Source organism: Nicotiana tomentosiformis, chromosome 8 (genome assembly GCF_000390325.3).
Source record: "Nicotiana tomentosiformis chromosome 8, ASM39032v3, whole genome shotgun sequence".
NCBI lineage: Eukaryota > Viridiplantae > Streptophyta > Magnoliopsida > Solanales > Solanaceae > Nicotiana > Nicotiana tomentosiformis.
Window position 1 is genome coordinate 66,490,890 of NC_090819.1, and position 22,708 is coordinate 66,513,597.

The 22,708-nt window shown below is 36.1% G+C and overlaps 1 protein-coding gene and 2 long non-coding RNA genes across 4 annotated transcripts in view; 2 read left to right on the forward strand and 1 right to left on the reverse strand.

The window, feature by feature from the left end:
* The window catches only part of LOC104116585 (nudix hydrolase 3), a 29,759-nt gene extending 19,478 nt beyond the window's left edge, over positions 1-10,281 (forward strand). The window contains exons 8-21 of the mRNA XM_070182408.1: positions 1,448-1,554; positions 2,474-2,645; positions 2,793-3,034; positions 3,116-3,197; positions 4,124-4,189; positions 5,000-5,077; positions 5,164-5,259; positions 6,495-6,601; positions 6,724-6,892; positions 7,122-7,205; positions 8,280-8,374; positions 8,469-8,559; positions 8,637-8,783; positions 9,865-10,281. Coding sequence (XP_070038509.1) covers positions 1,448-1,554; positions 2,474-2,645; positions 2,793-3,034; positions 3,116-3,197; positions 4,124-4,189; positions 5,000-5,077; positions 5,164-5,259; positions 6,495-6,601; positions 6,724-6,892; positions 7,122-7,205; positions 8,280-8,374; positions 8,469-8,559; positions 8,637-8,783; positions 9,865-9,927 — 1,599 coding nt within the window. The 3' untranslated portion in view covers positions 9,928-10,281. The remainder of the gene's footprint in view (positions 1-1,447; positions 1,555-2,473; positions 2,646-2,792; positions 3,035-3,115; positions 3,198-4,123; positions 4,190-4,999; positions 5,078-5,163; positions 5,260-6,494; positions 6,602-6,723; positions 6,893-7,121; positions 7,206-8,279; positions 8,375-8,468; positions 8,560-8,636; positions 8,784-9,864) is intronic.
* Positions 5,165-6,324, reverse strand: LOC138896881 (uncharacterized). Its single transcript, XR_011410382.1, has 2 exons — positions 6,072-6,324; positions 5,165-6,018 (listed from the first exon to the last, which is right to left on the reverse strand). It is a non-coding gene; the product is annotated as an uncharacterized lncRNA (long non-coding RNA).
* Positions 10,282-13,443: 3,162 nt separating the features above from the next.
* On the forward strand, positions 13,444-15,658 carry LOC104116569 (uncharacterized). Of its 2 annotated transcripts, none has more exons than XR_004512206.2 (2): positions 13,444-13,894; positions 15,467-15,658. It is a non-coding gene; the product is annotated as an uncharacterized lncRNA (long non-coding RNA). The 2 variants fall into 2 exon arrangements; XR_011410383.1 differs by having other exon boundaries at positions 13,444-13,797.
* The last annotated feature ends 7,050 nt before the right edge of the window (positions 15,659-22,708 follow it).

Here is a 22,708-nt window from a genome sequence, read left to right on the forward strand (position 1 = left end):
ATTAGTAAATATTTGACTGTGATTCATTTCAAAGAAATTGATGTAGGTTCTCTATATTACCTGTATACTGCTCCTATATGGTAGCTTTCTCCCAACATCAATAATATTATTTACCTTATCTAAAAATGGGTGGGGGACGGGAAGTGTGTAGCAAGTAAAGAGAGTATCTCATTAATTTTGTTGAATTGATCATTAACAATGTTCAAGAGGGGTTCTTACATTAGAGCTTAGGCTTGGTCAATATGGTAGTTAATTATTCTCTGTGCGTACTGAGGTGAGCAATTATTCCATAACTAAATATAAATATTATACGGTATCTTCCATATATTTTCCTTACTCAAATTCAATGAATATAGATATGTTGGTACTAGACTTGTCACAAAATATAATAAACTAGATAAGTTGTGAATCTAGACAAATGTAACTTCTCTAGTTCTTATGACTTTCAACATGTTCCCTCAAAGTTAAGTTGTTGAAATAACTTGAATTTGCAAATCAAAGTTGGAAAGCCATGTTGAGTATGGCGGATCGCTTTTATTTCCTCGTCACTGCAGTCAGACAAAACTAACTAGCTAAGCGCTCTACTATATATCCATGGGGAGGGAAGTAGACTTTTTTCCTGGAACAGTGAATAAAAATAATGTTTAGAGGATGAGCGCAATATCCAAACTCTGATATTATTAAGATATAGAAGTATACAAGACCTTTTCGAAACTGTAAATTTAATATTAAAAGGAAGACCTCAATATCCAGTCTTTGATCCTGTAAAGAAAAGCAAAAAGATGTTCTGAAAAATGGCCAAAATAGTGGTCGGAGGAGACAGTTCCCCCGGAAGGATCACCAAAAATAGGCATGGAGAATTCAGAACAGTCACCGAGAGTAAAAGTGGTACTGCTAGAAATGTCTCATAACAAAGACCAGAATATTATGAAAAAGAATAAAAAACTTTGAGTAGATGAGAAGTTAGTTACGTCTCTATGAAGATTGTAGAAGTTCCGAAATCATGCGAAGATAATTTAAAAAAGAAAAGAAAACAGAAGATAGAAACTTGTTGAATTGATGATTAGCAATGTACAAGAGGAGTTCTTTATATAGGAGTCGTAGGCCATTTAAATATGACAGGTAATTGCTCGAGGTCTAGTAAGGTAAGTATTTATTCTATAATTAGATATAAATTAACTTTAACCATTTTACACTTTGACATACGACCTGTGATTTTGAGGTTCAACTTAAATGATGCCTTACATTTTAAAGGTGCCTTCATAACTCTTCTAATATTTTATCCCAGTCCCGTATTATGTTCTTTCAACCTAGAGGAAAGTGATCCATTATAAAATTCACGCAGAGAAATAAAACCAATATGTGTCATTTATGTGATGTTGTCAACTATCAGTGCTTGCAGTGGCTCATAGATTTGCTCCTTTCATTTTCTTATTCCATAACATAGGTTTGGTATAGCAATCCATCTTTGAGAGACTGGTTAAAAGAAAATGCTGACAAATCACAGTTGGACAAATTGAAATGGATGTACTACGTAATAAACAAAAGTCCATGGTATGTTCCCCTTATGAAAAGTTATGCCCCCTTTTCGATCCTTCTTCCTCTCTGTGTTTTTGTGTCTTTATTTGCTTCCGGTGAATATGTATGTTTGAACAGGGTATAGGTGAATGCAATAACGTTGTTAGTTGAAAGTTTATATGTAAACAAGTCAAAGAAAATGGGCATATTTCGAGTCACTTTTTTATTAGGTAAATGTTTTATTAAATAAGGGAAATATCTTGTATACAAGAAATATACCAAAAAATAGCAAACCTACAAAACAGTACAGCTTTCTGCTTAGTGCAACCACTCTTTTATACAGACTAGAACCTCATGGATACATTTAAAAAAAGGCGATTCCTTATATGTATAAAATCGGTTTCTACCTCATCAAAAGTTCTCCTATTTCCCTCCGGCCGCGAGACCTAAAAAAGTGCCAGTTAGGCAACACCCCGAGCCCTGTGTATTCTCTTCCTTCTTCTATAGGTCCAGCTGAAAAGCATCTCCTTTACTGTATGCAATATTTACCACTGTACTCCAAACCAACTCAATACTTCCCATCACACTCGTGTTGTCACCTTACGATCTCTGGGTATCATTGCTGCCATTTTTTTATGAACTGCTTATCAAGTAGTTGCCTCAGGATTTCCTTATCGAAGTAAATTTTCTGCTGAATATCCTTCGAACTTCTACAAGGCTTATCTGTTATTGATTCTTGATGACAGTTAATATAACTCCTTAATTAAAAAAAAAAAAAGGACTTATCTGCAATAGAGTGTTTCTCTACCAGCACTATTTGTTATGATCTGTTGCAGTATACCTCTGTATCATAATCCTCTGCTTTGAACGCAAATGGCAATTTCGTTTCTTTTGGATTCATTATTGCAAGGTGACTATTGATTGGAACTTTCTGAGCTCACTCTTGCATTGTTAGGTCTTGCCTGGATGAAAACAAGGCTTTTCTGACGACTGCAGATTCAGCTGTCAAGCTGCTTCCGAACGCAACAAAGCCTGTACCAGGTTGGAAGGGTCTTGAATATAGAACAGCATTTCCTGCTGCGAAACCTCCTGGTGCAAATTTCTATCCACCAGATATGGACAAAATGGTATACCATGGCAATGCTTTCTCATATGCTTAAAAATAGTCTTTTCTCTACAGTCATTTTTCTAAACCATTCTCAGCTCTGAATATCCTTGGCTGATATTAACCAAGGTAAAAACATGTAGTCTTTGCCTTTTTGTTTTTCTTTAAGGAATTCAACTTATGGAAAGATAGTCTTCAAGAAGATAAACGGGAAGAAGCAATGGGCTTTTTCAATGTTATTAGAAGGCATAGTGAATCACTGTTTGAAGATACAATATCCCAAAAAACGGAAAATGTCACTAGCTCTTCTCATGATCTGTATGTGGTTCCTTATTCTCAAGAGTACAACTCTCTTCTTGCTGAAGCAGCCACCTTGCTTCGTGAAGCAGGAGAAATGGCCAGCTCATCTAGGTATTCGATTTGTTTTAGGTATTTAATTATTTTGAATCTTGGCATATACAGGTTGACTTGGTAAGTTGCTCTTGTTTTCAGTTTAAAGAGACTTCTTTCTAGCAAGTCTGATGCCTTCCTTTCAAATGACTACTATGATTCAGATATCGCCTGGATGGAGTTGGTAAGGATGCTGTTACTGCTTCTCTGGCTATAGTGCATATTTTTGGCACTATTTAATTTTATGAAGATCTATCTTGATGACTTCTCTTTATTTTCTTTGAGCTGATGGGTCGGCATTTCTTATGCAATGGCTAAGAAAGTCTATCCGATGAAATTTAATGTTACACAAGACTACTCTTTAACTGTAACAGTTTGAGCAACTTTTGCAATTGATTTCTCAAACTATTGAGTAAGATAGTACTCGCAGAATAGAAAGCAGCAAAATTAGTCAAATTCACTGCCAATGAATTTCCAACTTTGGTATCCAAACTTTGGGAATTGATATCAGCTATGTCCTTGATATAATGAAATCGTTTTCTTCCTTGAATCTTGTTGATTTTCTGCTTATGTTTTTGGGCTCTCATTTATTTAATTTTTCTTTTTCAAATGCTTCATGGGCTAGGGCTGAAATAGCAAAGTTAGGATTATCAAATTCAGTTGTTTGTCTTTACTTTATTTATTAGGCATAGCAGAAGTATAATGTTAAAAGTTTAAACAAGGTTGCCAATCGGAAAAGGGTTCATTACATTTGCAGCAGTAATGCTCCCCCTGTATATATTCCTACTGCACTTCCTTGTTGCTGGATATTCAATACAATACCTTTAACAATTAAAAAAAAAAAATTGGAAAGGGGAAGTATGAAACTTATTAGACTGATATTGGTGCCTGCACTGTCCTTAACATATTTGTTTGAAGTGTGGAACCAATTTCCTCCTTAATGTGTTCTTCCAATTCTTCCCAAGTTAAATGCCTTGATTTCGGGAAAAAATGCCTTGATGAGTTTCAGCTTGCTATTTAAGCAGTGTGTAGTATTTATATATGCTTTTCTTCTGGGTTTGACAGTCACTATTAGAGCTGACAGATTCTTTTGCTTCCTAACTTATGAAGGACTCCAAGTTAGATGTCACCATTGGCCCATATGAAACATATGAAGATTCACTTTTTGGATACAAGGTATCAACTAATTTTGAAACTCGATCCTTGCTTACAATTTCTAGTATGATTCGGATTTGCTGCCGTCATCCAGAATGCTCAAACTTACAATTGGGTATTGTACCACATTGGCTTACTGTTTGATAATGAGGGTCAAACTTTTGGATCAGCTGGTTTTTGAATGCTGAACAGCGCAGACCCAAGATTGAGACATTGAAATCATTATCAAAAAACTTTGGTTATCAAAAAAAAAAAATCATTATCAAAAAACTTATCTCATAATGTTGATGGATTCAGATGACTAGTAAACTGGAAATATATATAAAAGGGAGGTGCATTATGCCATTTATTCATTTAATGTTGTCTCCAGTTGCTGATACAGTACTTAATATATATAAATTCAATGATCACTGCCACATGCATTTTTCTTCTATGGTAGTCGCAGATACAGTACTTAGCCTTTGACTTACTTTCCTTTTGGGAAGCTCATTTCAGTTTAGGGTCTTGTGGAACTTGACATTACGTTGTGTAGCCACTTTATAGGTGATATATCCTAGACTGTGTCCATGTAGCAGCTCATATGCTGCGCGAAATAGCTGATTTAAATTTGGCATGGACAGAGCTTCTGGGCCACTTTGATTCATTAGCTCATTACAAGAAAGTAGCTTGTAAATGATGGATCCTTTCGTAATGTGCAGCACGATCCTATAGCTTGACTCTTTTGATATTAATAAAATCTTTTGCTTGCTGATAATAAAATTGTTGTGGGAAATTTGGACCTTGTACGTTTTTTCTTGTGATGCATATAGCTAATGCAATCTTATCCGCTAGGCAACATTTGAGGCATTTATAGGAGTCCGTGATGACAAAGCAACAGCTCAACTCAAATTGTTTGGTGATCATCTGCAGGTGCCTATAGACCCCCATTCTATATCAACTTTTGCTCCATTATATCTTTATTTCCCCCTTTACTTGCTGAAAATAAGCTATTCTAGATTTTGGAGAAGAATCTGCCAATGGATAATATTTACAAGTCAGAAAATGTTACAGCTGCTCCCATCAGGGTTATCCAGCTTCTTTACAATGCAGGGGTGAGTCTTTTTTATTACATCAATGAAGCTTATTTTAGATCTTTTTCTCCTTGTGAAACTCATCTAAAAGAAAATGTTTCCTTAGCTTTATCTCACAAAAACTGAATTTTTGGGAAGATAACGCCAGATAAAAGTCTTACATGTGTGCTGCGAGTTTGTGTCTGTGATTGTGCAGTCCAAGTCTTCACAAAGTAAGATCTGTTCCCAAAGTTGTAGGGATTATTCCTTTCAAGCTTTTTTCTGAGTAAATCTTGAGATCTCTGCTCCTTTGCTGGATGAGTTGGAACAGTATTGCACATCGTTACGACTGACAGGAACCTCTATGACATCTACTTTTACAATTTAAAAGAAAAGAAAGAAAGGGAGAATATGCCATGAAGATTTAGGGATGCACCGAGAGGAATAAGTTTTATCTTTTTTTAAAAGAAATTTAATATCAAGCTCTTTTTCCATGTAAAAATGGGTGGAAATGGAGGAAAGGATACTTTTACTGATGAAAATTCTTCTAGCACCAATGAAGATTTTAAGACTATAAAGTCAGTTAAGAAAAGCAGGGGTGGGGGGAGGATGAAGATTCCTTTTCCTTTTTGGGAGTGAAAGCAAGCTAGGCTTTTATTAATTTCAAAAGGCAGCATTAACAATTGATGAAGAAGAGATGACAGTTTTTTTTTGCTTTCCTAACTTTTGTAATATTTTGAATCTTCTTGATGTCAGTAATGACATCTCTTATTGCTTCATAAAAAAATTGATAAAGAAGAGCTACAGAGTCGGAAAAACTCACGAGATGATGCCTCCCAAAAGAATTTCTGGACTTTTCAAAGACGAATGGGGCTCAATTCTTGTTTAGTTGGATTTCTTTCCTTGAAAACTAGAGTCGGACTATTATTTCCTTTACTAAAATGCCTGTAAACTCAGGTGCTGAAGTAGGAACAATGTAACATATACTTGGATTACGAACTTGAAAGCTAACCCAACATATATTTTGTTTGAGAAGTTGCAAATTGTCGTTTTTGACTGCACACAAAAGTGAGTGCTAGCCTTGTACGAACTGATGCTAAAGAACTTTCAAAATGAAAAGCATTGTTCTCTGTTCTTACAGCATAGGTAGTTCCTGCTTGGCACCTCTTCTCTTTCTCGCCAAAAGCACAGTATACACAAGTGGGGAGCAAAGACCACTAAATTGGTCACTTCAGGTTTCGGGACAATTACTGTTTAGAGTTTCCTTTCTTTGGCAGGATGTGAAGGGCCCTCAAACAGTTGCATTTAATCTTCCAAACGATGAACGTATAGTTAAAGATCGAGGAACGTCAATGGTCATGCTTAAGAATGTTTCAGAAGCAAAGTACAAATTCCTTCTCCTCCCTTTTCTGTGATTTCCTATGTCACTGATCAAACAAACAGTTGTAAGCACCTCTGACATTCTTATATTTAGAGATTATGTACTTTCGCTGGTTCTTTGATCAGGTTCAAGCTTATCCTTAAGCCTATAGCTGATGTGTGTATTATGGAAGAACAACGGGATTTTGTGGACTTTGAATCTTTCTTCACTCACACAATTTGTCATGAGTGCTGCCATGGAATTGGGCCTCACACAATCACACTTCCGAATGGGCAGAAGTCGACTGTCAGACTAGTCAGTATTAACCTATGCTTTATTTCTCCAAATTTATGTCCTCCTTTTTCTATCACTTTTCTTCTGATTGTTTTTTGAAATATCAGATTCCATCTCATTGCTTCTGGATAATTTTTTTTTTTAAATACTCCTGTTATCTTTTTCATCTGTTGTCGTATCATCTTGACAGAAAATTCCTTTTTGTTAATGACCTCATCTTGACATAAAATTCTCCTGCACCATATTATAGGAGCTGCAAGAACTTCATTCATCACTGGAAGAAGCAAAGGCAGATATTGTTGGGCTTTGGGCTCTTAGGTTTCTAATGGACAAGGTAAGAAACTAAATGACAGCTGATTAAGAGCAGTTCACTCTTGCATATAGAGTTAGTATTTTGCTTGACATTATCAAAAAAAAAATCATTATCAAAAAGTATTTTGCTTGAAGAGTGAAGACTAGCTAATTTACATTGTTTTTCTTAGTTTTTTCTGTTTTTGTGGTTTATTGAGGAAAATATACTTTAGGTTAATTAGATTATTTCTTGGTGAGAAGTAGAATATTATAGTTTAACTCTTGGAAAAAATGTTACCTTTACTAATTGGGCTTTTCTTTTTTTCAAAATATGTCTTCTTAGAGTCTTAAATAGAATATGAATCTGATTGGCAAAACAGTGTTATGTGTGGCGACTAAAGAAATTACCGAGGTCAAACAAGATACATATAAGCTATCAGTAATATATTTATTGATTGTTCTATAACCTCTCACGGAAATCAGCGTTTTACTATTATCTTATTACTTCAATAAATATTATGTAGCTTATGTTTTAGAAGGTCTCCATATGGATTGCATCTTTATTTGGGAGACTTTTTCCTCTATTTAAGGCGGTCCATAGACCCTCCAATGAAGCCTAGTTTGTCCAATCCTTGTCGAAGCCTAGTCTCCATATGGATTACAAAGAAAACATGCTATTCTCTCTGATGAGCTTCTAATGGTTTGTAAAAGTGTTTAGCCTAGTCACTCTTTTGGGCTCCTTTCCTGGCCCAACTTATTCTTTTATTAAATTTACAATGTGGAGTTTAGAAAAGTATATCTCTGCCATTTTCTAGTGTTTGCAAGAAGGAGCTGGGGATCATCAGAAAAGTGGAAGATATATTTAATATGTCATTAGTAGTGTATGAACCTGGTAGAATATTACTTGTTAGAGGAATTTTTTATGGTCTATTAGCTATCTTATTGCCTTCCCATGTACAAACTTGTGGCAAATATATGTTATGTGGCTGGCTGAAGGTTACTATGGTAGAAGTTTATAAGATCTTTCAATTTGAGAGTGATACTGGCATTATAATCCTTCTCTCCCTTATGATAAACAAAATCAAAAGACAATGATCTTTGCTCTTATATGGCCTAGGATTTGCTTCCGAAAAGCCTGGCCAAGTCAATGTATGTCTCTTTTCTTGCTGGATGTTTCCGCTCGGTACGCTTTGGATTAGAGGAAGCTCATGGGTATGCATTGTTGTCAACTTGTCATCCTCTTTAGTCTTTGACCTTTCCACATTGTATTGTTCTCAGCGGTCTTTAATTTTTCAAACACAATCAGGAAAGGACAGGCATTGCAGTTTAACTATTTGTTCGAGAAAGGCGCATTTATTTTGCATCCTGATGAAACATTTGCCGTTGACTTTGAAAAGGTATGACATAATGGGACTCGCTGTTTCATTTTCACTCAGTTCTTCCAATGAAGTCACTGATTCGCTTCTATTCAAAGGTTGAAGATAGTGTTGCGAGCTTGAGCAGGGAAATTCTCACAATACAAGCAAGAGGCGACAAAGAAGCTGCTAGAACCCTTCTTCAGAAATATGGTGTGATGACACCACCACTGAAACGCGCACTGGAAAAGCTGGAGACTGTTCAGGTATAATCCCTAATTTTAGTTATCAGCAATAGCTATACCAGTAACTGAATCCCTAGTGCAATTGGTCTGAAATTAATTTGTCTAAATTATGACATTCAAGTCTGGGGAGTCTTCATACTATTAATTTCAATATTTTAAAGCGTGTTGCTAATGCATGGAAATTCGACCTAGATGGGTATTTGCTGATGAAACATCATAATTTTTGTATTAAGCATGACCTTACCCATCAAAAGGGAAAAAAAGAAGGGGGGGGGGTGGGGGGTGGGGGGTGGGGGGTGGAAAGAAGCATGACCTTATCATTGAGCGTCTTCCATGTTCTCAAGTAGCTAAACTCCAAGGATTAACTTAAATGGAGTATTACTACTATCTGCAATCGTAATAATCGGCTCAATGAAATTTGTGGTCTAAGGTCAACCTTAATAAGAGGTTTTAAGCTTGTTTAATAAAATTCATATATTTGAGACATCAGACTTACTTTGTGAATTGTGATCTATAGATATTGTCAAACGGGACAGAGATAAATAGTTGATTTTCGAAAACTGAAATTGTCAGAAATAGGAAAAATGAATAAATGTACACAGGAGGAAATTCATAATCAAAAGAGGAAATAAATATATTGATTAATGTGAGAGAGATTCACCATAATTTACTAACTCATCCGAACAACCTCAAACCAAATCTCCAAAAAAAAATAAATTGAAACCTTTTATTATTGATATATATGATATATCTTACAGTAACTTGTAGGCCTTTAATTTTTGAGGCCTAAAGCTAGGGTTTCTTGGAAGATGGCCCTGGACGGATATAATACTGTGATAAAATAGAAGGAGGCAGCTGTTTTCTACTTGTGTCCACAAAATTTCTGTTCTCTAGTTTGGTGCCTCAATGCAATGCTAAAATCTTTGGTTTAGGCCTTTTGTATGTATAGTTTGCATGAAAAGGGGGAACTTAATTCTGAAAGGACAGTATTTGTCCTAGACCGACTATTGATTGTGATTCAGTTTCGTGTAATCTTCTAATTATTATTTGAACTGAAGGAATTTTTGAAGGATGTGTATCATTTGTTCCTCTTATTTTTCAGGTCCCGGTGGATATTATTCCTGATTTTCCCATTGCTAACCAAATTTTACGCGATATCAATTGAAGAATCTATTATTCCACCTCATATTCCTTTTTGTCATGGAAGAGGCAGTAAAAGGAACCCCCCCGGTTGGCCCTCGCGCAAAATGTAATTTTCACGGAAGTTGCAGTTCTGTGATAGATGGTGAGTCCTCAAACCAGCTTCTGTGAATGTTGTTTCCAGTGCTAATGCGCTCTCCAAAACCAGTATTCATAAGCAAAATAAGATTGCAAAGCATGTAATTGATTTATCATGAGTTTAGTTACAATGTTCTTTTCCAAAAAGTATATCATATTTTCTCTCGTACTGTGTAGACACATACAAATGTCCATGGCCTAGGCTACGTGATGATATGATGTCTCAGTTTTCTTTTTTGCAGTTCTGAGTAATGCATAAGCCTGCCCCCCCCCCCCCCCCCCCCAAACTAATGTAAACGTGAATAAGATGTTGAACTTTGTGCTTTGCATAGCTTCTTGTTTTTACGTCTATTTGAAGTTAGAGCAGGATTGGTGGGTTATGTATGTTTGGAGCAGAGATTTTGCTACTGCAAGTGTAAACTTCTTATATAGGGCGGCAATGATGCTTTTTCGGTGCCAACTTGGATGGATGTTGAAAATGTTGTTAGTTTGTATTAGAGAAATGAATAGTGATTAGTATAAAACAAGTAGTCTTCAATATTTTGTTGCAAAGATTTGAGATCATAGTTTTAACATTTGGATTTTAAAGAATTGAGAGCATAAAATTTGGTCACTTGTACAATGATAAAACCATCATAACAATCCCGAGCTAAGAATTTTTCTTTTCTTTTCTGTGCATTTCTTGAAAATTTCTTCCGTTTGTTTGATAGCAACAATACAAATATATTAGTAATGCCAGACAAAATTGATCAATAAGTTAGTAATTAGTATCATGACGTCCTTGTACGAAGTGATGGGGAAATTGGTGTCTCTTGAATTTCTAATTTTAGTTCTCTTGACCTTAATACGAGAACTAAAATTAGAAATTTAGAAGGTAGAAAGATAGTAAGCAGATCTTTTTTAATGGAGAGTAAGATAATTAAATTTTTCATGATTACAGGAGAAGGTGACTGACCCTTTAACAATATGAGAGAATGCAATGTAAAGCCGTTAGACTAGAATGATGAAGCGCTTGCAATGCAATTGTAATTTTGGTTCGTCAAAAAGATACCTGAAAATTTAAAATATATCGGTCAGCCAAAACGAATACTGAAAATTAGAATAACAAACCGAAAAATGTGGCGTACCATATAAAAAATGAATCAAATCGAGCTATTTTGATTCGAATTGAACTGTATACTTGCTATTCTAAGTTCTAACAATCAAATTATTATAAACTAAAAAACCAATGCACAGCCCATCTAATGACTTTTTATAAATTCTCTTGAGATCCCTAATATAAAATTTGTTTTAGTTGGTCAGTCATCAACGCTTTGCCCTTCAACCAATTTAACTGTTGACTAAACATTTGTAGGAACATTGCACTTTAGGGCGATTTCTCATATAGTGCAAGTATAAATTATGTCCCTGCTCTTTTTTTGGGGGGGGGTGGTGGTGGTGGTGGTTCTTTTAGTACACTAGTAAAAATTTACTATACTCAGTATTTACATACTCTATTTCGGTAAAAGATGCCTTGTTGCGTGGCACAACAAAATGGTGACATGTGGTGATAGTGGTTTTGGACCCATGAGCACGGAAATCAAGACCTGAGAGCAAAAGAACCGTAACTGGAATCACTTGTTCAATTTGAAACAAGAGCAAACCGGAAGAATACACGCCCGGAGTAGATCAAATACTTTTGGTACTGAACTCAACTGTATCAGGAACCCTTCCGAGATTATGGTCTCCGTCTGTTGCGCAATTATGGTTGTCATTGGAGAGGATCTCACCACCCCACTAATCGCATACTTGGTATGCATGCTAGTGGTGAGTACCTCCACTTTGAATCAAGAGGTTGTAAGTTCGAGTCACCCCAATAGCAAGATGGACACTTTTTGGAGGGAGGGAGCCGAGAGTCTATCGGAAACAACCTCTCTACCCTAGGGCAGGGGTAAGGTCTGTGTACACACTACCCTCCCCATACCCCACTAGTGAAATTATACTGGGTTGTTGTTGTTGGTCTGGAGACTAAGGACTCAAAATTCATTCTCATCCCCTCTAACCTATAAATACCTTATTCTACACATTTGTCAAGGATATCTGATGACACATAACATTGTATGATCATTCATTGTGTTCTATTATGTTCATTAGCAAGATTATCTTTCTCTCTTGCTAAGATGTATTCCATTTTAACACAGCCACTTCAAAGGCCAACGATCAATAAGATTTTTTTAATCTTAATCTTCGTTCTATTTATCATTATTGTTCTTAGATTGACTATACACACTTTGGATTAATCTGTCTGCTATGAGTGTATATAGATCGGATTGGTTCGGGTTTTTTAATTATCAAATCAAATCAATGGTGTTGGGTTTTTAAATTTATAAACCAAACCAAACCAATAAAGTTGGGTTTTTCAATCTCGTTTTTTCTCGGGTTTTTCAGTTTTTTGGGGTTTTCGAATTTTTTCCGGTAAAGTGTTCATAGCACAAAATATGTAACTTGTGTTCCAAATATTTATTTTAGTCCTAGTAGGATACAACTATATAATGTATTTTTCAAGAAAATAAAATAATAATAATAATAATAATAATAATAATAATAATAATAATAATAATAATAATAATATGAGATGAGTCATAATATTGTACTAAAATATTCAATAACAAAGATAATAAAATCGCACAAAGAAAATATTACTAATTAATTCACCATAATAAAAATTTACATAATCTAAAAATACTATATATGTCATGCTAAAATACGTACAACTAATAAGTACTATTAATTACACAACTAAGTATTAAAGAAAAAGATAAATTAGGTTATATATTTTTGTTATAAACCAATACAAAACTAAAAAATAAATATCCAACACATTTGTCATTCCTAGTGTTGAATTGAATTTCCTTTATTAGCATTAGTATTGATTTGAACTTTATTTGACTTACTACCTTTATGGGCTATAAAATTTATTGGACCATTTAAGAATGTTAAGTCCAAATTTTAAATAATACGTTTAAAGATAAAACTGTGAACAAGTTTAAGAAATATTTATAAATTATATTACAATAAATATTTATATGTATAAAATATTTTTAAAAATTGTATAAATATATTGTCGGGTTGGTTTGGTTTCGGTTTGACTTTTTTTAGTTAAAACCAAACCAAATTATGGTTTTTTTTTCAACACCAAACCACAATCGGTTTTTTTTTTCTCCGGTTTAACTCGGATTATCAGGTTGGTACGGTTTATCGATTTTCTTTGTACACCCCTACTGTCTGCTAGTCGCTTTAAAATATAAATTCAATTATTTATCCTAAAATCAGTTTTTGGGTTAAATAATTTGGTGCTTCCTAGGTCCAAGCAATTGGGCGTTTAATCCAAAGTAGTATTACTAAATTTCAATTTTCTATTATTCTCACTTATTCAAGGGAAATACCATGTCTAGAATCAATAACCAACCCGTAGGCAACTAGCGGAGCAAACCGGAGGAACATGGACCTCAAATGATCAATCAACTGGGACCTAGCCAATAGCCATCTCGTTAGAGTGAAAATTCCCTTGCAAGATCTGCTAGCAGGGGTAATGAACGACATAGGTTGGAGGAGACGGTGAAAGAATTCATGACATAGTAACAACAGCTGAATGCTCAAATCGGAAAGGTATTGAGGGCCCTGACAAGTGGTGCAACAGCTACAATGCTAACCCCACCTCCGATGGGTCTCGGAGTACATCGATATGGAAACTACCAACTCTAAACTGAGGAATACGGTAACAGGGGAACTCCATTTTAAGTTGGTAGTTGAAGATCATTATACCTTTCAACTTGGAAATGAATACTGCTATTACATTCCTTATCTTTCTAATGGTAATCAAAGTCAAAAGCCAATGATCTTTTAGTTCTTATATGGCCTAGGATTTACTTCCGAGAAGCCTGGCCAAGTCAATGTATGTCTCTTTTCTTGCTGGATGTTTCCGCTCAGTACGCTTTGAATTATAGGAAACTCATGGGTATGCATTTGTTGTCAATTAGTCATCCCCTTTAGTCTTTGACCTTCCACACATCAATCTTTAATATTTCAAATATAATCAGGAAAGGATAGTGTAACGACCCGATCGTTTGTTTTATGTATTTGAGTCCAGTTTCCCCTTTTGAAGTTTTCCGTATGTTTATTTGTAGTTTTATAACTTGCGGGGATGGTTAGTTTCAATTCGGGGAAATTTTGAAATGATTTGGATCCTTTGGTTCTTGGTTTAGAAGCTTAAGTTGGAAATGTTGACCGATGTTTGACTTTTGTGAAAATGACTTCGGAACGGTATTTTGATGAATCTGATAGGTCTATATCGTGATTTTGGACTTAGGCGTATTCCCGGAATTGAATTCGAAGATCCCTAGGTTGATTTGACTTGTTTTGCCGAAAGTTGGCAATTTGAGGTTTAAAAATTTTCTTAAGTTTGACCGTAGGTTGACTTTATGACTATCGGGTTCGGATTTTAGTTTGGGGACTTGGAATAGGTATGTTTTTCTATTTGGAGCTTGCCTGCAAAATTTGGTGTAATTCAGAGTTGGTTTGATAAGATTCAGACGCTTGGTTGTGATTGTAGTGATTCTTGAGTTTTCTTTTGAATTCCATACGTTTTGATGTATGATTCGTGATTTCGGATGTTATTTTGATGTTTAGATCACACGAGCGAGTTCGTATGATATTTTTAGACTTGTGTGGATGTTTGGTGTAAAGCCCCAGGGACTCGGGTGAGTTTTGAACGTGTTTTAGAATGGTTTGAGCTGGTTTCAGATTTGTTGGCGTGCTGGTGCTCCAGTTATCGCAATTGCGATCTTAGGTTGGGTAGGTCGCATTTGTGACCATTTGGTCGCATTTGCGAATAGGGCAGACTTCACATTTGCGAGGTCGGTGTAGCAATTGCGACATCCCTCTAGGTTGTTAGGTGCCACATTTGCGAGTCCTTCTTCACATTTGTCAGTGTTCGCAATTGCAAACCCAGTGTCGTAATTGCGACTTCTGCATGTGAGCAAAAGGGTTGGGAAGACGGGATTTAGTCTCATTTTTCATATTTTAGAACCCAAGATTCGGTAGGAGGTGATTTGGAGATGGAATTTTCACATACAACTATTGGGTAAGTGATTTTGATCAATTTTCAATATTCTATATTGAAAAGGCTTGTTGATTTGAACGGTTATTATGTTTCCTTCATTCGTTTTACTTGTATTGTTACGGTACTTGATCACTTGTTCTTATCATATGTTCACTCTTTGTTGTCCTTTATTGCCTTAATTTTCGTTGTTAGCCTTACATCATTATACTGTTTTGTTGTCATTTATTTCTTTGCTTCATATTATTAGATTGCCGAGGTTAGGCTTGATACTTATTGGGTACCGTTGTGGTGTACTCATACTACACTTTTGTATATTTTTGTGCAGATCCAGGTACTCTTGCTCGTGCCGGACGCCGGTGAGTTGACTCATAATTTGTGGAGATTTCAAGGTATACCTGCCTGATACTCACAGGCCTTGTAGTCACCTTCTAGAGATCTTATGCTATTGTTTCTTTTGTTTTTGAACAGTATTGTATTAGAGATTCTTCGTGCATTTTTCAGTAGAGCTTATGACTCAGTTCCATTGGTTTTGGGGATAACTTGACTGTAGTTTCGTTTTGGCATGTTATGACATTTTATCATATTAATTTAATATCTTAGTTGTTATTTCTGCTAAATTATCAATGTGTGTTAGACTTAACTAGTTTTAGAAATTAGATGTCATCACGATATCCTAAGATGGGGATTTGGGGTCGTGACAGACGGACATTGCACTTTGCCGTTGACTTTGAACAGGTATGACGTATGGGACTAATTAACTGTTTCATACTTCAAAAACTCAGTCTTCAAATGAAGTCACTGTTTTGCTTCTATTCAAAAGTTGAAGATAGTGTTGCAAGCTTGAGTAGGGAAATACTCACAATACAAGTAACTAAGACGCGACAAAGAAGCTGCTAGAACACTTGTACAGAAATATGGTGCGATGACACCACCACTGAAACACGCACTGAAAAAGCTAAAAAATATAAGCGGTATAAATCCGAAGTTGTGCTTAGCTATCAGCAGTAGCTATTCCAGGAATTGAATGTCGAGTTTAATTTGCAATTGGTCTAGCTCTAAGTACCTCTTTAATTTTTGTCTAATTTCTGACGCTCAAGCCTGAGGTGCATGCCACTTGTACCTAGAGTATATATATATATATATATATTAGTTTCATTATCTTAATATATACTATGGTGTTAACGCGTGGAAATTAGACCTAGATGGACATTTGGTTTGCTGATGAAACATCATGTTTTGTGCATTAATTAAGAACAACCGTATCTATCAAAAGAAAACATGACCTTAATTACCATTTGAGTTGTTTGACCAATAAATATAAACTTTTGATTAAACTAATTAATTTTATATAAAAAGGGATTAAACCTCGTTAATAATAATATCCCCAGACTTATAACTAGTCAACTCAAATAAAATCGGACAGTGTTGGTAGAGGATTAAATGTTGTATACATTCAATGTTTCAAGATCATTAATGATGGAAGAATTTCAAACAATAAATAATAATAAATGGCATTAACGTAAAGAAAGAGAATGATTCACCCAATATTGAATGGGGTGGATGATTTCTCCTTCTCATAGTGATGAGTGATAGGCAAATGCTATAATATTGAAACTATTCTCGGATCTGATGAAAAAGTGTGGAATAATAGATAATCGAATCTTCTCAGAAAGGTAGTGTTTGTATCTTTTCTAGAGAGAAAGTCTTCTTCTCAAAAAGTGTTCTTATTAGAGAATGTTACATGCCCTTTTCCCCCTATCTCTTTTTCTATTTATATGGGATATACGCTAGTCAACCCTAAAAGTACAAATACCAAGAATATTCAATGGAATATTCTCTTGAATATCCTATTACAAAAACTAGCCGTTAGCACTGCCCTTGATACTCGACCTCGGCCGTTATTGATTGCTCGGCTACGAGTCCCGTTATCTACTAGTCGACCTCGACCATATCATTTTTCATGATATCGCTCCATGCTAAATCCCACTGAGGCAGATTTTGACCTATACAGTTAATCCCTCTACTTAATGATGTCGATCTTGGGCAACCTCGATGAGTGGACTCTGTTAGTTAGGGTTGAGAAGTTTTATGCGAGCAGGTCGAGTAGTAGCGCTTTAGACGGGATGGAAACGTAGCCTTCCGTGAGACGCAACCTAGGGTCACATCGTTTCAGAGTGACGTCATGTCATCATGCGTCATTATTACGCATTTTTTCGATACCCTGTATCGTTTCTCGCGCCTCTGCCGTTTCAATTCTTGAGCTGGTAACAACAATTTTCTTCTTCGATATTGATGCCCTAATTCTTATAAATAGGGATACTCAATCTTTCGATTCACTCTTTGCATTCTAAAAATCGAATTTTCATATCTTCTTCTTCCTTCCTCAATCAGAATCTTTGTTTTCTTGACCTTACTTCATACTCCCGCCTTCACTGATTTTGGTGGCTCCTGTTACTCTTCACACTGTCATACCCATTTTTTCACCTTACTGACCCTCTTTAAAAATATAAAGAAGATTTTTAAGCTCAAAAGAGTTTTCAATTTGAAAGTGACAAAAAGATTACGTTTCAAAGAATTTTTTGAGTCGCCACCTGACATTTGGTTTCGGTGTGCCAGGTCACCATTTTTAAAATAATAATTTTCCTTCACACATTTGACTCTTAAATCAGTTTGCACAAGAAATTTTAGATAAGGGGGTTCATTTAACTCGGGGAGAAGGTGTTAGGCATTCCCCGAGTCCCGTAACTAGTACGGTTGTGTACATGATCAAGTTGGCTTTTAAAATATTCTAATTGAGGTAGAAACACACAAAGAGCAAGAATAAATACAGAAGAGGCTCGAGGTTGTCCCCGCCTAATAAAAAAATAAAAAAATAAAAATTAAAATCTCAAGCTAACCTACACTATACTTCCTCTACAGTGTAGTCTCGGCCTCCGTTTACATTCACTTCGGGGCATACCCCGGGTAATAATAATATATACAAACTCTACGAGGCATTCCCCTGAATATAAAGTAAAGAGAACAACCTCTTACCTCGACAAAATGAAAAGAAGCGACCTACGATTTGCCTACTCGAGTGTTAGCGGACCTAAAGATACTACTGTCGACTCAATAGAATAAAATAATAACAATTGGAATAATCTTAAGCCCAAATGCCATTAATTTTAATCCCCAACAACCCACATTCTCAAATCCTTCTTTTCAATTTGCAGTACCCCAAACCCCACGGCCACTTAACTCATTAACTGCTAATCCATCTTAATTGCTTAGTGAGAAAATCAATTTTGACATCAAATAGATAAAGCAAAGAAGACAAAGCATCAATTAATATCCAAATCAAGACAAGTAAGCAGAGAGTTTCATGAATCAATTTCAATACCAAATAAAGCAAATAAGAGACTGCAGGTTAAAGAGGTACGAGCGGACCTTATAGCAGCAAAAATAGATTTTCTTTTTTCCTTGATACTTTGAAAAAATATACAAGGACCTCCGGCCAAAATCGAATAAATCACAGCACGAACAGGGATGGAAAACAGCAGCAGCAGCAACAGAAAATTACTCTGCAAACCTCGAACCTCGGACGGCAACCTCGACTGGGCAGCAATCGAACTCCAAAATTGAGACCGCAAACAGCAAACCAACCCGAATTTCAACTGAACTCCATGATTGAAAACCACCAATGAAAACTGAAATATGTTTTGTGTATTTTCGAGTTTGAAATTAGATTGGACTTAATTCTTTTTTATATATATCAAAGAACTAAATGAAAAATCAGAAAAGAGAGAATCAGAAACAAAAACCAAGCCTTAGTTTCTCTTTTCCATTTTTCGTTTCCCCACGTCTTAGTTTTAGCCTAAAGAAAATCAATCTCTTTTCCCCTAATGTCCCCCTTTTCATCTCTTTCCCTCTCTATCTGTGTGCGTTTGTCCTTTGCTCAAGTCAGGGAGATCGGAAAATCAGAGAGGACCGCCGATTTTTTTAGGAAGATGAGGGGGTCTGGCCGTTTTTCTTCTTGGGAGTGGTCTGCCGCTGGCTCTAGAGTTAGTTCTCTTTTAGAATGGAGGAGTTCTAGGGTGTTATATCTGATGGGGTATGTGGGCTGAGGGAATGAGCCGTCCACTTTGGGCCTTTTTGGCCAGATTTGTGTTTAAAATGGGCCTAATTAACCAAAAATCTATCCACTCCACATCAACTCTTGCCTATTAAATAAAAAATAAAAATAAAATACTACAAAAATATTAATTAGCCCTACTTAAGTAGAAATAACTATTAAAATAAAAATAGCCGTTAAAACAAAACTATTTTTGGTATCTTTCAAATATCATACTAAAAATAAAAATATGATTAGGTTAAAATCATCATAAAATTAAAATAATATTTCTACCAAAAATACTAATATTCTTGAAAAAGATATGTAATGAGGTAAAAAACAAAGTGAAACTATTTTTTATGTTTTCGAATTTTATGTTCTACTATTAGATTAAAAGTAAAAAATAGGCTAAATCCTATCAAATTAAAAATAAGTAAATATTTTAAAAATACTACTTTTAAAAGTTGCGCGGGTCAAAAATTATGTGTTTACAGCTGCCCCTCTTTGCTCGGAAACTCGAAGAGTTTTTTGAGCAAAGAACTATAAGCAATGTAATTGATTTATGACCCGACGCTTATTCAAAACGAAACAAAGATGGACAAGAGATTGTGACCGAGCCCTGGTATTTGAGCTGCCTATATATCTTTGGTTATAAAGGAATCAGGCCACGTGTAGTTCAAAAGTGAGAAGAGTGATGGAGTATACCGAGGTGGAGAGCCGATTGAGGTGCCGTCGAGGTTCCGGTCCGAGGTTCCTGCCATTATATCAAAAATAAAAGGAAAAATTACATCAAAAATAAAAGAAAAATACAAGATCCTATCTACTTCTTGTCTCGAATCTTCCTTGAATATCCACTTGATCCTTCAATCATGAAACTCAAAATTCAACCCCATTCTTCAGGTGGGCATCCTGTTGACTTGAATCTGAAGAAAATTAGAAGTTGACCCTATTCTTCAGGCGGGCACCCTGTTGCTTGCACTTGAAATAAACTTGAACTTGCGGTAGACTTGAGCTTGCAAACCTTGTCCTTCAGGCGGCTCGTGCTACTTCTGATTTGACTTGAAAAAATTGTAGGTTAACCCTATTCTTCAGGCGGGATCCTGCTGCCTCTGACTTGAACTTGAAAACTTAAAGTTGACCCTATTCTTCAGGCGGGATCCTGATGCCTTTTTGACTTGAACTTGTAAACTAAAAATTGACCTTGTTCTTCAGGCAGGCTCCTGATGCTTCTATACCTTGAACTTGAAAATTGAAAGTTGACCCTGTTCTTCAGGCGGGCTCCTGATTCTTCTTGAACTTGAAAATTGAAAGTTGACCCTGTTCTTCAGGCGCGCTCCTGATGCCTCTCTAACTTGAAATTTTAAACTGAAAATTGACCCTGTTCTTCAGGCGGGATTCTCCTGATGCTTCTCTAACTTGAACTTGAAAACTGAACGCTGACCATGTTCTTCAGGAGGGCTCCTAATGCCTCTCTGACTTGAACTTGTAAACTTAAAGTTAACCCTGTTCTTCAGGCTGGCTCCTGATGCCTCTTAAACTTGAAAATTGAAAGTTGACCTTATTCTTCAGGCGGACTCCTGATGCCTCTTGAACTTGAAAATTGAAAGTTGACCTTATTCTTCAGGCGCGCTCCTGATGCCTCTCTGACTTGAACTTAAAAACTGAAAGTTGACCCTGTTCTTCAGGCGGGCTTCTGATGCCTCTTGAACTTGAAAATTAAAAGTTGACCCTATTCTTCAGGCGGGCTCCTGATGCCTCTTGAACTTGTGAATTTAAAGTTGACCCTATTCTTCAGGCGGGCTCCTGATGCCTCTTGAACTTGTAAATTGAAAGTTGACCCTATTCTTCAGGCGGGCTCCTGATGCCTCTTTGACTTGAACTTAAAACTGATTTCTTAAATATTGACCCTCGTTCTCCAGGTGGGTGCCTGCAATCAAAACAATAAAACAAACAAAAAATTTTACCCCAGTTTGCACTAGGAGGATTTGTGAGTTGTTAGCAAAACTGTAAAACTCAATTTTGGAAGTGCGTCTCCTAAAAGTATGTCCTGAAAGACCTAGACTAGGAAGTACGTCTCCTAGGGGTGAAACTTCGATAACTCAAACTAGGAAGTGCGTCTCCTAGAGATGAACTTAAATGACCCAAAATAGGAAGTGCGTCTCCTAGGGGTGAAATCTCAATTTAGAAAGTGTGTCTCCTAAAGAAATAAAATCTAAAAAATCCAAACTAGGAAGTGCATCTCCTAATGGTGAAACCTTTAACCTAAAATTAGGAAGTGTGTCTCATAAAGAAATAAAATCTGAAAAACCCAAACTAGGAAGTGCATCTCCTAGATTTGAAATTGAGCTTGAGGAAAACTATAAACTGAGCTTGACTAAACTAAAAATTGACCCTATTCTCCAGGCGAGACCCATGAACTCAAGAAAAACTAAAGATTAAAACTTAAGGAAACTAACAATTGACCCTATTCTCCAGGCAGGACCCCTGAACTTAAGGAAAAACTAAAAATTCTTCCGACTTGGGAGAATGCCTAGGAGGTATGATCTTCTCAACTAGGTAAAAACCTTCTCAAACAACCTTTGTGCTCACAAAATTTGGGCACGACACCTGAAAATTTCAAGCTTCCAATCTTTGATTTGGACATAGTCTTCGTCCATGTTTCAAGCAAAGAAGACTTGTGAGTTTAAAACATAGTGGTTGGTTTGTGGCCTTGATCTTGAGGGCGATTGCTCCTACACTTGCCATGATAACTTTGATTTCAACTTGGAAGACCTTGATTGTTATTGGCTAACCACTTTCTCGGTCACCCTTATCATAGAAAATACCTATGATCCGTTCAAGACCCAAATCCTCTATCTGTAGCATTGTGCCCATGAATTGACATTTACCGAACCTTTGCATTTCACATGAATCCCAAAGCACTTCAATTGTTGTCAACTCAGTACGCATGCCACTTTTCCCTGACTTATGCCACTTTGATGTGCTAGTCACACTCCGCTTTGTGCAATTGGAAAGCTGACAGCAAATTTTGAAGTCATTTCTCACTTGTTCTGACAGAGCAGACTCAAAAAGAGGACTTAAACAAAGCAAGAAGAACAAAGTAAGGGGACAGTAGAAAGAGATGACATCTAACAAGAGAATTACCAAATAGAAAGTTATCTGATATGATACCAACTCTAATGATCATGACGTGCATCTTGGATTAAGTGGCCTGATCTGTCAAGCAAGTCTAATCTTCCATTCTTGTCATACCTCTAAGTTGTGAAACTAGGCTTCAATGCTCCAATTGTCCTATCTAATTCACGATCCTCACTCGACTTGTAATGCCCTGAAGGGTTTTTACTTTCAAGCCTCTCTCATTTTGTTCTTTCTGTCAACTCACCGTCGCCTTATGGTGCCCGTGAGGGTTTTCACCGATAAGACTCTCTCATTTTGTTCTTTTCTCCTCATTTCTTCTGATTCTGCAGATGACAAAGC